The sequence below is a fragment of the Cryptomeria japonica genome, chromosome 5, assembly GCF_030272615.1.
Source record: "Cryptomeria japonica chromosome 5, Sugi_1.0, whole genome shotgun sequence".
NCBI lineage: Eukaryota > Viridiplantae > Streptophyta > Pinopsida > Cupressales > Cupressaceae > Cryptomeria > Cryptomeria japonica.
In genome coordinates, this window is record NC_081409.1 from 908423035 (window position 1) to 908439241 (window position 16207).

A 16207-nucleotide genomic window follows, 5' to 3' on the forward strand; every position below is an offset into this window, starting at 1 on the left:
TGAGATCCAAAGCAGATTGGAAGGCTGATATCAAAACAATTCAAGATCAGATTTCGTTAGATATAACTTCAGATGACATAGTTCATTAAGAAGTTAGAATCCTACATGGATGCACTCTCAAGGTTCAACAGTGGTATGACCAGAATAAATGTGATCAGGCCAGAAATTGAAGATGACAACTATCAACAGCATCTCAAGGCTCTTCATGACAAACAATATGGATTTGAAGACTTCAAATCCTCTTTCCTCTCTTTTCTATGTTTCTTCTACTTTTGAAATTTTGAATTTTTAAACGAAGAAAAGGAAGAACACGTAAAGATTCAACAGTTCAAGCAGCATGGATTTGATCACTTATGATCATTTTTCCTCTCTTTTCTTTACTTTTCAAATTTTGATATTGTAAAAGGCCCGAAGCTTGTTGCATCCTCAATTTTCTATAAGAGGATAATCAAGGCCTTGTTTTTCCCTCTCCTTCTTCGACTTCTACATATACTACAAAAGTCCAATAGAAGCAGATATACTAATTCACCAAGGGTGACTAATATACAAAAAGTCCACAGTTGTTATCCAGAATCTTATATGAATCAATGAAATTGAGAATTTTTTGGTTGAGGTTCATATGTCTACACTATGTTGTTGAGTTTGAATGGTTTTCAGCTTCTTCTAAAGTAGAAGATTAAAATTGCTTACTCTAATCAAAGGGATTCTATGTAGAGAACAAGTAGTAAGTTGCAATTGGGAAAATTCATCTCATGCTGTGGTCGATATCAAATATTTATCATTTTTTTTTATACTAATGCAATTAACAGTCTCCATGATCATGATCTAATTACTAATGCAACCTTATTCTTGAACATTGAGAAATAGTAGTATGTTAATTTATTAACTTGTAAATAGAAATTTGAAAAATGCAATTGCCTATCAAAATTAAATGACATTGATAGAAACATAAAATATCATCAAGCACAATTAGGATTTTGTAATGTGACAGATGAAATACATTATGCAATATGCAACAAAAAGTTTAATAAATACCTAGTATCTGCTAGTGCTAAATCTCTTAAATTTGCCAAATCGTCTCATTATCCTGATCATCAAATTGAAAGCTTCCTTGATTATTGCCTATGTTTTCTTCACTCTGCATACCTCTGCTTGACCGCATCTCGAAACTACTAGTACATGTGTCACTGGCATCCATTCTGTCATTGTCAATTGTCCCACTTTGGTTTGTAGTGTTGCCCAACCCTCTACTTTCAGTTATGGACATCCAGATTCCCAATGCCCTTTCATCAGGAAAACTTCGGACATCATACCTCGATGTATATAGCCGCAAGCAATTTTCCAAATTCTTGTCTAGTTTGTTCCTTATCTTTGATTTTAAGAACCCCAAAGCACTAAAAACTCTCTCATCCTCCACCAAACACAATATCATGTTTTGACATAAATCAACAAGTTTGAGAAACACTGATAATGAATCAGCCAATCGTGCGCTCTGACCTATCTTTGTCCAAACCTTTGTTACTGATCTCTCTTCCAAGGGGTTCTCCGGTTTTTTCGATTCTTCAAATTGTTGCCTGGTAGTTAATTCAAAACGGGTTGATTGCTCTCTAAGAATTGTTTCATTTAATATTCCTTCTATAGTTTGTCCATTGATTTCTACAGATTTACAAAAATGGTTTATCAAGGTCACTATCCTATGACGAAAATCAGTTGGATTGTTGAGTTCCCAATATTGAGGAAACACAATAGACATGGCTTCAAGTAACTCATCACGAGGGAATCATTTTCTAATTTATGAGGAAACACGAGGCGATTTTCTTTAGACTAGCAGTCATAGAATCAACAATCTTGCTAAAATCTTCCTTTGTGACACTTACTTCTTCCTTTTTAGAGCGCTTTCCCGGTTCCATAATCGTGTCAAGGTGGTGCATTGGTATCTCAGATCCATGTACTCCCAGTTTGCATTAAACTGAAAAAAAATTGTTAGCATTGTTCAAATCTGTCAATGTCTACCAGCCAGCAAATTTTACATCTACAAATGTTTGTTCTGATTGATAGAGATTATCGAGGGTCATGCATGTCATTTTACGTAGCTTAGCATATTCTGCAATATACATAGCTCTTTCTTGAGCTTTTTTCACAAGATGGTTCATTTCCTCTAGCATGGGGAGAAGACTTGCTAAAGTTAGGATTGTCTCTATATCACATAACCTACAAAGCAAGTCACGAGCTTTGTCTACTATGTGGCGATGTCCGTACATTACTCCAATCAAGGATCAATATTCTAAGTAAACTCGATGCGCTGGACCATGCAAGGAGATCCATTTGGTATCGACATCCTTAAGAAGCTTGTTCTCATTGGTTATTCCATCGGCAAAATTTTGAAATTCCAAAAACCATTTGGGACTTCGGCCTAAGTATGAGTAGAGCTCTCTAATTAAATCTTCAACATTTGTTACTACGGAATACTTGCTCACAATTTTAAAAGCTAGATTCATTTTGTGAGCCATGCGGTGAATGGAAGTCATGTAGGGCGAACAAGAAGTTTGTAGCTTTATGCAAAGACCGTTCTTATGACCTTGCATTACTGAAGCTCCATCTACTCTACACATACCAACTTTTTTGCAATTGTCAAGTCATCCATACCTCCATATTCAATTAATGAATTCTTAAATAGTTGAAATAGAGTTTCCGCTATCGCACTCCTTCAATTTAGAAACACGTAGTAATGAGGTTGGCGGACATGATTCTTTATGGTATAAACATGGATACATACCCAAGACATGTTAGCTATTGTAGTAACTTCATCCAAAGACAATGCAATAAAGTTTGACTCTCTAATTCTTTCCTTTATATCTTGTTTTTCAACCTCAGCATGACAACTTGCCCATTCCCAACCATTGTTTACTAACCAGTGACTGTAAGGAAAGTTAGGAACGGCCCAGAAGTATAATAAAGTACTAATTTCTGGGTAGTCAGTCATAGGACGCACTCTGGTCAAAATATGAAAAATAACACTTAATTGAACAGTTTTTCCCAGCTGTGTTACTGTCATTGACTTTCCAAAAATAGCTTCAAGAGAACCTCCAGATTCAGCGAACTTTTCTTGTCTTTTCAAATGTGCATCATATTCTAAGGCACACTTAACATGCTGACATTGCTCCTTTGTTTTCCATCTTATCACTGATTTTTCAATTCCATCTATGATTTGCTTTTCGTAAACTTTACTGATATGCTTTTCAATGGTCTCAAGCTTCAGCTGCAACCTCTTCTCCTTTTCATATTTCCAACTACAAATCTTACACCTGCATTCTATTGGAGGGTCACCTTTGTTTGGATTCTCCACCGGTTCAATGAATGGATACTTTGACACCCAATCAATTTGAGAATGCCTCGCCATATCCCACTCCCGACCCGTTTTTTATTTGGATTTTCTTTTCCCCTTTATTGCATCATCATCACCTACAACATTGTCAACCAGGTCGATTATCACATTCCCGCTACCCTGGGTATCTACCAAATCTTCTTCTTCATTGTCATTTGAGATATCGCATTCGCCACCGTCTTCAATATTCAGTGTAAGCTGTGAATGTGGTTGTGGTAGTTGTGATGATGTACCTTCATGATCATCTTTTTGACCACAAACATTACTAAAGTACGAATTTAAGGTTTTGCATTATGCTGCCCTCTCTTGCCCTTCACCACATTCAAAAGTCTTACCCTTCTTCCTATTCGACATCTCTAACGAAATAAAAGCTGCAAAAAAACTATCTACTTGTTTAAGAAGCAACAATAGACTATAAGATTCATTGCCCCTAGGGCCTAAAATCTAGATGTCTAAGGTCTCCCCACTCAATAAGAATGATCTAAAAATTGCTCATAGATTGAGATGAATAATATTATAACACTTCAAAGAAATGATCACTTACCTTTAGATTCTCAAAGAGTAGCACAGAGCACTAGTAGACGGCAATGCAACAATGGTTGTTCATGTCCGTAACTTGGCTATTGATCCGATTTGAGAGCTCTAAACCGAGTACCGACCAAATTGTGTAAAAATAAATTTGATCTTTCATACAATCTTATACCAATCCATATTTGGCGAATATTGAGGGAATTTTAAATGGTATACAAAAAATTTGGCGAATCCCACTTAATTCTAACACGTCTTATGGAAACATAAGGCGAATGAAACATCGACAAAACATATATATTGTAATTTACTAGGCGATTATGGACCGTCCATTGGGATGGACTTATAATAGAATTAGCGAAATCAATCCTCCCACAACAATGATTAATGGTATTGACAAATATTGGGGAGAATTAAGACACTTCCGAAAATGCCAGGCGAATTTGGTCCTCATGCAAATTGAACTATTGATGGCTATTGGCGAATTAGGCCAGTGCATTAAGGCACACTTCCGAAAATGCAGGCGAAAATATTAAATAGACCGTTGCGAAAACATAGACTCTATTGGTGAAATCTTTAAATAATTACAAATAATTAAGGAAAATAAAGGCGAATTGAAATGCATTTGACCGAAAATTTATAAAGTCGGGGTGATCCGGCCACCTCAATTGGTCCAACTTATTCGCCATTTTTGAAATGTCCGATACCAAATATTCGCCACTAAAATTTTCTCTGTTGCCTTTGGGCTTAGAAAGGATGAACTTTCAAGGCACCCTATTGTGAATGCTCCTCATGCTCTCTATCATGGTAAATGAATTAAGAATGTTCAATCATAAGAAGTAGGATAAGGGTGGCAAGATTGAGGAAATCGGTTATAGGACACCTCACTAAGTATTCCACTTCATATGGATGGCACGGGCCACATGAAGCCAAGGGGGACAAGGTACGCCCTTCGACCTGGCGTAGAGGATCTCTAAGACACCCTAACGGGTCGCCCTACCTTAGTTCTTCTATGGTTGAGCCTTCTTAAAATGATTTAAGCAATCTTGTGATTAGATCTATACTTTTAATGTATATACTTGCTGCTTTTTAATTAAAGAGATCTATTTTATGAATTACGATTATGAAATGATCCCTAACTTGTTTGCAAGGCCTCAATCAAAGTGAAAGGTATCTCTAACCCTACCTTGTATCAATTACGAATTGTGATCTAGGGCAAAATTTGGGTATTTATAATTTGGGGATAATTTGGGGACATTACAAGTGGTATCAAAGCATGATCCTGCTAGCCTGTAGGGAAAAAGATAAATCAATGGATGCATTCTAGTCAAGGAGAAGGAATCTAACAATATATGTATTTGTGCGTATGCTCCTTGTTTTCATGTATCCATGTGTATGCTTCGTGTTTTTATGTGTACAATCTATGGAATGTCTACTTCATGAATATTTATGATTACTATTTTTGGTTGAAATAGAATATGAGAATAACAAGAGTGAACCAAAAGAAATACGAGATTATAGATACTCTTTTCAATATACGAAAGGTTCGCCCCTGCCTTGTCTCAAAAAGATATCCATAGGACCAACCAGAACAGTTCTCACGATTACAATTGATGAGAGAAAACTTGTCTTAAAAAAAACTACAACCTTGCAAATGTCTGATTATTGATCGAGATAACTCACATTGAAAACAAAGACATATGCCTTGAGTTAATATCATAGTTGCATAGCATAAGCTAATTATGACAAAACTCTAAGGGTTAGTTAAGGACCCTCACATTGGAAAGGATTCGAATAAAATTTGCATTGCTTGAGGACAAGCAATTTTGGGAAGGACAGACTGTAATGTCCCTAACTCAGATTGCAGCCCTTATAAATAATAATGATAATGGTTTGCAAGGAATGATGGCCAGCCTAGGTTAAAACAAGGTTTAGGGCCGGCTAGAAAAATAAAAAAATAAACAAACAAACAAATTAATAAATAAATAATAATATTAATGTTGCTGCCCCCCCTGGTTGGGCGCCCACTTTTGCAAAACAAATAAAAATTAAATAAAACTTTTGTTGGGCCGATCTAATTGGGATAGGCGCCCAATTTAGAAGGGAAATTTAATTTAAACAAAATTACCGCTTACTTGGCCAACTTGCATAAAGAGGCGCACCTTTTTGGTGAAGGGGTGTCTTTGGAAGATATAAATAAGAATCCCTTTGGGGACTTTGTGGAGAAATTCATATCATCTTTCCTATCTCAAGAGCAGACCTTGCGAGCAGAATTCTGAATGTTACTTTCAGAATTTAAGAACGGCCTTGTTAAAAACGATTGTGTCCAAAACAAATTGGAATATAAATATATTTAGAGCAGATCAACTAAGACAGAAAAATAAGACATATATATCCATCGATCCTAAAAGCAGAGCAGAAACATAAAATATATTATGATCAGGACCCTAAAGGGGAAGTATGTGCAGAATTCTGAAGAGGAGTATATGTATGAGAAGACCATAAGAATTCTAATCTGGAACTGAAGAGGTCTAATGCTCATTATGGCAGCAATCAAATCAGAAAATCAGAATTACATTCGAATGAAGGAGAATTACATCTGCATCGATCATCAGCAGAGATATTTCATTGGCAGCGGATCTGATTGAATAGTAATATATCAAATACTTGTGGTATGAAGGCAAGATAGATTATTCATTGTAATGTCCCTTTTTTGGCCTGGAGTTGTTTGTATTTGATTGTTGGGGAAAAAAGGGGAAATTATTTAATTTATTATTATATAAGTTGTCTCATTATATTTATTTAAAACATACGTGAGATGACTTTATATTTTATTAAATTAATAAAGTGACTAAGTACAAAATTAAAAATAATTAATAAGTCGCATATAAAAAATAATATAAAATATTATTTTATTAAAAAGAGAAGCTTCTAGAAGCTGACCGATCCTTGTGAGGAAATGGATAAAAGGGGGGATGTGGCTCATTGTTTGGCATCAGTTATTTGTCATCTTCTCTTGTATTGTGGTTGTGGAGCCAAGGGTGTCCGTAGATTTGGTCATAGGGAACGATACCTCCCTTTTGATCTGCATAACTGAGGGGGTGAGAGATCCTCCAAAGGGTTGCCTTGAGAGCGAGGGACATTCAGTTCTTCATACTGAGCTAATTGGGGTTTGATATCAGTTTTTTATGGTGTACGATTTTTTGTTGAAGACATCAGCTCTTGGGTGAATGAACAGTGATGATTGTGCCTACACATTGAGAGAGGCTAGGCGATTTCCTTGGAGCACATTGGAGGAGTTCTATGTTGTTTGCGGGTGTTGTATCAGATCTGAACATATTGCATCAGACCCTCATCTACCACGATTTTGTTCATAGCCCATTGTGGATGCAGAGCAATTCAAGAGTTCGAGGACAGCGATAGCATCTTGGAGGAAGGGCGACTCTTTTTGATGTATTTTAGAGGAGTAAAAGGTGAAGTTCGAGGTCCAATTATTTCCTAAACCAAATCGTACCAGTCTGAAGCAATTTCACAAATTTGTTCATTGGCTCTCATTGTGACATCGATTTGGAGAATGGACTTGTGCGATCTTCTTGGAAAGAAATGGCGATTCTTTTGGCATTGTGAATAAAGGATCAACACTTCAAAAATTATTAATTTTCAGACCTCCTTAGCAACAAGGGCGATTTTGGCATAAAGGGCAATTTGGGTCATTGAAGGCTTCAACTACAAAGATATTGCTTGCTTCTTCAAGGCGTCACATGTAATATCCCCCTTAATTTTTTCAACTTATTTCCAGTTACAACACAACAAGAACCCATTAAGGTTAGGAAATCGAAATACAATAATGCTGAAATTCAAACCCTTCCACTTTCTGATCACCAAGTGCCCAATATGGGAAGGTGAGAGCATACAATGCTAAGGGGATCGTCAACTCAATGATCAACTGGAAATTACAATTCAAATAACAATACTGGGCAGCAAGCCAGCCCCTTCCACTTATCCAGCGGGTGATAGAACTTCCACAACAGTTTGGCGGTGCAACTAGCCAATTACAAGATTACAAAGAACTGTAAATAGAAACAATCACTCAACCGCTTATGCAACGGGAGGACTAGAAACGAAATAGTAATCAACTCAACCGTTTATTCAACGGGAAGACTGAAAATGAGAGTACAATCAACTCAACCGCTTATTCAGCGAGAGGACAGTGTTACAATAGATAAAAAAGCGGCAAGCCAGCCTCTTCCACTTATGCAATGGGCCAAAGAACAACAATCCAAGTATATAGCTGGTAGTACAACTAATCAGCTTTACAATGCAAACATGGATTACAAATTACTGGAATCACTGTCCAAACTAGGTGGAAAGGCCAGCCTCTTCCACTTATGCAGTGGGACTAGGAGAGATCAATAGAAATTGTTGTTAGTACTACTACCAACATTACAATATGAATCATAGAAGATAAGAATGAAGAACCAACAACTGCAAACAATTACCGAGATCACTTTCTCTCCACATCGAAGAACCCACACACCCTATGACCAACTCCACACAAGAAGACACTCCAAAACATAAATCTCTAAATCTGATATACTCCCAACACATTGAAAACACACAGACAAGCAAGCTAAGAACTCACTAATTTACTCATAACTCTTTCCACACTTGACAGAATCACCTCCAAAGAGATGCAAATGAGAGATATAATGATGGCGATAAGGATGGAAATGAAAGACATCAACTAACAATGCCCAAACCCATGGCACGCAACCCAAAGCACTCCCAGCATAAGGCATTTACAGCAAAAAACTTCGAGTTGCATAATAAAACTCAATACTCCAAGTAAACCAACGAAAACTTACAAGATGAATTGCCCATGACATAGGAGATGAATGAGCAAATGCCCAGAATGATCCGATGCACACATAGGGAACTACAAACGAAAACACACTTCAGCTACACTGGAAAACAGCAACCTGGAAACACACTATAGCACTCCCAAAAATCAGAAATCTAATACATAAATCTGCAACATTATCTTCAATCCACTCCTCTGAATGAAGAGCAGTCTTTGACTCGACTAGTTGACGTATTGCAAGCAAGAAATCAAGCGATGGCTAGGAGGTAAGCGTTCCCCGAAGCTTTCACTCTGCATTTCGACAATATTTCGTTATAAAATTGTTCATGGATACCAAAAATGAGGGCCAACGTGCATATTTATATCTTTCTCCTCAAGTCAAACTTCCTTTCCCTCCAATATTGGATTAAACATCCACATTCAAATCTCCTTCAATTTGCACTCATTTCATTTCATTTCACTTCCTCCACAAATCGCCCAAGGGATAATAATATTTCATTTAGAACCAAAGTATTTTCTCCCTTTAGTGGCCGCCCCATATAGACAAATATTAAGTCAATTGCTAGGATATAATTTTAATGAAAAAATACCTCAAAAGAGATGTCCAACCCAACATAAGTCAAAAATAATTCTTAATTCTTCAAATCGACCCCCTCAAGGTAGCAAATATACTTTTGAAATATTCATAAAGTGAGATATGGCATCCAAGGAAATGAAATGAATTATTCTCATAAAATTAACATATTTCTTTCTAAGGCATCCATCATGCCTTAAAAATAATTCACTTGTAAAATATTTTTCCTCGAGCATAAATCGCCCAAAATAAGCTCCAAGAGTGCTGGAAGACAAATTGCTCAAACTGACCTGCCGAAAATAGCCATCTGAACTAGCTTGCAGAAAAAAGAACTGAATCTCTAGATCATCATGCCAAGTTGGACTGCCATAAATAGCCTGTGTTGCACTGGCTCAACTAAAAACCCTAAAAATAATACTTACTAAAAATAGTACGTGTCTCCAAACTTTGTTAGGGCACAAACCGGGAAGCAACTGTCACTTACTAAAAATAGCATACTGCTAAAACTAGTAAGTGTGTCCAAATGCAATTTAACCACTTATTGAGTAGCCGTCACAACTTACTAAAATAGCAAGTCCAGAAAAGTCTTCAGATTCGTTTGCATGTGACACCATCGCGAAGCTCTTTGAAAACCCAGAAAAACCCGGAAAAGTAAGTTGTCCTCACCTCCACTTACTAAAAATAGTAAGTTCCTCATATTCAGTTGCATGTCACACCATCGCGAAGCTCTCTAAAAACCCAGAAAGAATCCACAATCTGAATTGTAGAATTCCAACTCGTCAATCATCAAACGGCTCCCGCAAACCTCCACAAAAGTTGGAAACCCTAATTTCTGCTTTTGACTGACCAACGGGTCTCAAAATTGGCCAACAGTCCCCAAAACAAGCTAGAGCGGAAAAGGGGACATTACACCACATTCCAAGTTCATCTGTCATTAAAATATCCATTGTAATTCTCAGTTTGTATGTGGAGTCATTTGCTGTCATATGTCTTCAAAATCTGGAAATTGGTCACTGTTATTAGTCAATGTTTTGGGTATAAGTTGGCCAATGTAATGAGCATTTGATTTAAAAAATTAAGGGAGATATAAGGTTGCTTTAGTCTATATGTTGTCACTTGATTGCATGCCAACTATTTGTCATAATTACAGTCTGTTATAATCATATATTTCTGCATATCTATTCATGCATCTTCATCAAAACCATAAAAATATAAGTTGCATTATCATCCATGATTTTGTCCTATTTGTTCACAAGTCCTCCGCATTAGAAAACCAACCATCCTAGTGTCAAAATCAGTCTGAAGTGTTGCAGAAATCAGAACAGCATAACACAGCTGGTCTCCAAATCTGCATAACACGCAGGTTATACAGTTAGGAAGTTTGAACAGCAGGGTAATCAGCACATTGTTTGACAATATCCCTTGGATATCTTAGTTAATAACAGCAGGGATATTACATTCATACAGGTGTAAATGCATATATGTTTATATCTGACTGTATGCAGAATTCATTTATATATATGTATATATATGCTTACAAGATTGGTTGAGAGTGAATATATAATTAAATATATACACTTGATAACATAATCATCGATACTATTGGGGAAGTAGAGGAAGTGCAAGGAGGGGAAACGATGAAAGACTCCTCACTAGGTATGGTGCCTCGTAAAGATGGTTGAGGACCATTGGTTAAGGACCACAAGGCCACCTCATGATGATGGTTAAGGACCATCAGTTAAGGACCACATGAAATCAAGGAGGATAAGGTCCTAACCTTGGGCCTAGAGTTGAGGATCAAAAGACACCCTATTGCAACTCCCCTACTATCTCCATATTGATCAATTGTTGAAGGGATCCTCAATCATAAGAAGAGAGGATTACAGGTAGGGGAGCGGTGCTGGGGTTATCTTCTAGGTATGCCACCACATGGTATACGACCAAGGAGTCCAATGAGGCCAAAGGGGTATAAAGGGTACTGCCTTTGGGCTTAGAAAGGATGAACTTCCAGGGCACCCTGTTGTGAATGCTCCTCATGCTCTCTATCATGGTAAATGAATTAAGAATATTCAATCATAAGAAGTAGGATAGGGGTGGCAAGATTGAAGGGAACGGTTATAGGACACCTCACTAGGTATTCCACTTCATATGGATGGCACGGGCCATATGAGGCCAAGGGGGATAAGGTTCGCCCTTCGACCTAGGGTAGAGGATCTCTAAGACACCCTACCGAGTCACCCTATCTTAGCTGTTCTATGGTTGAGCCTTCTTAAAATGATTTAAGCAATCTTGTCATTAGATCTATACTTCTAATATATATACTTGCTGCTTTCTAATTAAAGAGATCTATTTTATGAATTATGATTATGAAATGATCCCTAACTTGTTGTAATGTCCCCTTCTTAGCCAGCGTCAACGGATCAAGATCAATCTATTAATGAAGTCCTCGTAGACTGGTAAGGACAAACAAAGGACATTGGACTGGTGATTATTTCCTATTCTAGAGGGCACTTTAGAGTAAACAATGGTGGAATCAATCGACAGAATTGTTATCTCCAAGTTGTCAGTCTAAAACTACATTAAACCCTAGAATATCTCCTTCAAAGGCATACATGAGTCTAGAGAGAGAGTAAGGTGTTCCTTGCTAGACGTCCCAGAAGAGAGAAAATGGAGTTCACTCATTTTATGGTTATTTGTAATATTATAAAAGATAGTAAAGGTGTCTTGGAAAGCCAAATTATTAAGTTCTAATAAAGTCATTGAAAATGATAAAAGGGTGAAATTAAGTGACTTATCTTGGACGCCTTTGAGGAGAGAGAAAAGATTATTAAAAGGAATTGAGTGACATATTAAAAGTTTTAAATAATCTCAAATTAAAAAGAGTATTAGAGAGAAAAGAAAAACTCAATTTAAAAACATAAAGTGGGTGTTGGGAAGAAACCCTAATTAGGGCGCATGACTTGGAGACTATTAAAAAGGCTATTTGGAAATCATTTGGTATGTTATGTTGGATTATTTCTCTCTCTTGTCTCTTGCGAGGAGCATGGTTGAACCCTAGGGGTTAGAGCTGCTTGTGGAGACGAAAACCTCCATTAGCAAACACACTTGCAGTTGTGGGAGATCAACCAAGAGTGTGCAAGGGAAATCTCATAGTAGGGGTTTCATTGGAGCTTCAAAAAATTTCAATTTTGAAGAGTTGTTGGTTCAAATCTGAAGTGAGGTGTTTGTGTGCCAGGCCGCCCCCTATTTTGGCTTATTGGTAGCTAAGGAGAGGGTTTCTTATGCATCTTCATCTTGCAGACATCAAGACTTGTCTACACCAGCAATATAGTTTAAGTTTGCAGCAGATTTAAGGGAGTTATAATATATTTAATAAGTTTTCTGAGTCAGCTCCTTGCTTGCTAAGCCGGCCCCTTATCGGGCATATTTGGAGCAAGGCAAAGCCAATACCTTCATAGTTTGGTATTGGTTGTAATAGTTCTTCTTCGTCGACATAGTTAGAGGCAGATTTGGTTCGAGTTTTCTGAGTGAGCTGCCTAGTAGTCTGGCTGATCCCTTTCTTGGCCATATTTGGAGGTAGAGTAGCTATTGATGCTGTCTAATCTACGGGTCACAAGGTTCTTCCCTTTGCAACAGTTTGCACAAGTATTTCACCGTACTATGGAGGGTTTGAGGATTACAACAGTAAATCAGAAATAAAATCAGACTGAACCAGTTCTTGCAAGAGAAAGGTTTCAAGGGTCAAGCGCCTAGTTACTTGGAACGCACACTTTTACACTCTGGGGTGCCTTAAACAGACTTTACACTTGGAATTAGTTTTGGAGTGTGAAGGACAGATTTGTAGCTGCTGCAACTCACTTTCTGAGTGACCTATGTGGTTGCCACCTTCCAAATCAGACCTGCAAACAGCTCTTTCAGTCCATTCTCCTTATCTTATTTGCCTTGTAAAGGGTTGTGTTTCATATCCTAACTTAGAGCTATCAAATGGGTATGTTCACTTCCAATTGTACTTTCAAACTTTAAGTAGTTAAGTTTAAATCACCAGTAGTTGCAGTCTGATTTCTACATCAGACCTAAACTTTTCTAATCAGATCTATGAAAGTAATGAAATAGTTTATCTAAGGTTGAGTTATCATATCTCTTGATTGCAGAGTAGAGGTACTTGTTACTCTTGTTGTTTATTCATTGAGAAATTCTTAAAATCACAAAAAATCAGTGTATAAGCACTAGACCAAGGTTCAGAGGTAGTTCATGGTGCCCCCCACCAGGGTGGGACATTACACTTGTTTACAAGCCCTCAATCAAAGTGAAAGGTATCTCTAACCCTACCTTGTTTCAATCAAGAATTGTGCTCTAGGGCAAAATTTGGGTATTTATAATTTGGGGATGATTTGGAGACATTTCAAATAGAATAGAATATTTAATGTGCACAAGTCCAGATATAGCCTATGGGACAGCAGACCCTGCCATTTTAGCTCTCTGAATTGCTGATCCTATGCTATTGAATATGATGTGGAAATCCCCCGTTTTCTCAACCGTTTTCTCTTTGAACATATCTTACAAGGATGCTTCTACTAGAGTGCTTGTGCAATTGGCCCAAATGTTATTGTGAGCTCCACACTCTAAGATTAAGATTTTTTCCTGATTCAACTGTCTCAATTGTCACAATTGTGTAAAAGACACAAACCCTCTCCTCCCATTCTTCTTTTGGCCTCTTCCATCTATCCATTTCACATTGAAGACAATGTGAGTTAGTCCTTAATTGAGCTATCAAAAGTTTTGCTCCTTGAGAGATATTTATCCTTATATAGGCCTTTTGCTGATGATCATAAGTGAGGTTAATTTCATCAATATAATATTTCATCTTTCTTCCTAAAACTTTTTTCCACATAGACACGTGAAATTTATCCATAACAAAAGTCAAAAACCTTTATTTCTTTGCAATCATTAGGACATGCATTCAAGTGACTGTTTCATTTGCTCATCGACTTGCAGCTTTGTTTCATCTGGAACTTCTTTCTCTTGTTCAAGACTTCTTTGATGACAACTTCGACAATTTATTTGCCTCCATTTGTTCAATGTTTTCAGATATATTAATAAATACAATATAACAATAGCTTCAATACAAAATGTTCTTGTTTCAGCTAAAAGAATCTCATGGGAGACCAAAGCTTTTAGTTTGAATTAAGATTTGTTTTTTATCGGATAGCTAGTTAAAATAGTCCAGAAGGTTGTAATGTTTAATAGCAGAGCCTCATAAGAGGATAAACAAAGTTCAAATACCCCACCACAACAACACAGCCCATAATTCTAGCTAATGGGGTGGCAAAACGATCACGGCGAACATTTAATCATTTTTTTAAATCTTTAAAAGGAATATAAGCCCACGGATACCCCAAACCAAACCGAAAGCAAAATTATAAAGTTAGATGTGTCTACAGTCACGCAACACAACTACTAAGTTGGATATGTATACAATCTAAGCAAGCATCTCCTCGCTGCAATAAGGCAGCCTGTAACTGTGGGTAACAGGGTTATTATTCTTTGGTAAAGTCAATCATAATCTCGACCCTTATTTAAAAATCTTAAGAAAGAATGTGTCCCGTGCAAGTATCTATTTATAAATATACCAGACCAAATCTCTTCACAGCAATGAGGAAGCAACTTTAGCTAATGGAATAGTGTAATAGTAGTAAAATACAGTCAAGCATGACCAATATTTTTAAATCTTAAAAATGTCATCAAGACAATAATGCAATGCATCACTCTGTGTGTGTATACGCACTCTGGATACCCAACAAAACTTTTGGTGAAAATTTAAGTACTAGATGATCCTGAGAAGACAAAAATAACTACAAAAAAGAAATGAAAGCATACCTGACCAGCCCTTCCCGCACTGTATTGTCTGCAAGGATTGGAATAAAGCATTTGTCTTTGCACAGCACCTCTACCTCCAGCTGCCTTGTTAACATTATACAAACCGCTTATCCGTCTTATAGTGCCAATTGTATTATTCTTAACTATTGCCGGCGCTATATTTGTCAGGTTGTCTTTGTGTGGTGTTCTGCAAAGGGTGTTTCCTGTCAGACTATAGGCAGAGAACGAAGAGATCCTTTGAACGCCATAGAGCGTCCTAAGCAATTTCCCTGAGTTATTCGCCATTCCGCCTAATTTGCAAACTCTTCTCCTTCTTGGGGAAAATTTACAACAGAAAAATAATATTAGGTTCTCCCTGTTTGAAGAATTTATACTATGTTTCTGATGTCGCGGTTGCAGAAGCTCCTAGAACATACCACATTTTTTTTTCCATTCGAGAAACCTTGCCCGCCTTCAATTCGAGGGAAAGCTAAGGCAAATTGTGTGTCATACATCGATAAACTTGAAACATGGTTAAACAATTTGGACATTGAAGGTGTTATGATGCATTCATCTTGTATCATATGTGGTGAAATTATTTTTATATGTTGATGATTTTATTTTAATTTTTAAAATGGTTTATGGTTCGAAGGATCATTTAAGAACTCTATAGCATTTTTGTATACATTGAACATTTTCAAAATCAAGATCATGATTTTCTCTTTAAAAGGAAAGAAAAACAAATTACCTTTTTTTTCAAAGGCAATCCATTGGAAATTGTGAAAGAATACAAGTATCTAGGGATTAACTTTCACTATAAGTTTAGTTGGAACACTTACAGAGTGAAAAAGATACAGGGAGGATGGAAAGCATCACATCTACTTCAAAATAAGTGTAAAAATGTTGAATTATGAGATTGGAAAACTAAAAAAACTTTTTTGGGTTTGTTGGTCACACTGGTTGTTCTCTATGGTTGTGAAGTTTGGGGAGGCAGCATGTCAAA

At 36.9% G+C, this 16207-nt stretch overlaps 1 protein-coding gene across 1 annotated transcript in view; it reads right to left on the bottom strand.

The window, feature by feature from the left end:
* LOC131066210 (chaperone protein ClpB3, mitochondrial) overlaps positions 1 to 15751 on the bottom strand; it is a 59667-nt gene extending 43916 nt beyond the window's left edge. Inside the window, exon 1 of the mRNA XM_058000907.2 lies at positions 15226 to 15751. Coding sequence (XP_057856890.2) covers positions 15226 to 15510 — 285 coding nt within the window. The 5' untranslated portion in view covers positions 15511 to 15751. The remainder of the gene's footprint in view (positions 1 to 15225) is intronic.
* Positions 15752 to 16207: the final 456 nt, after the last annotated feature.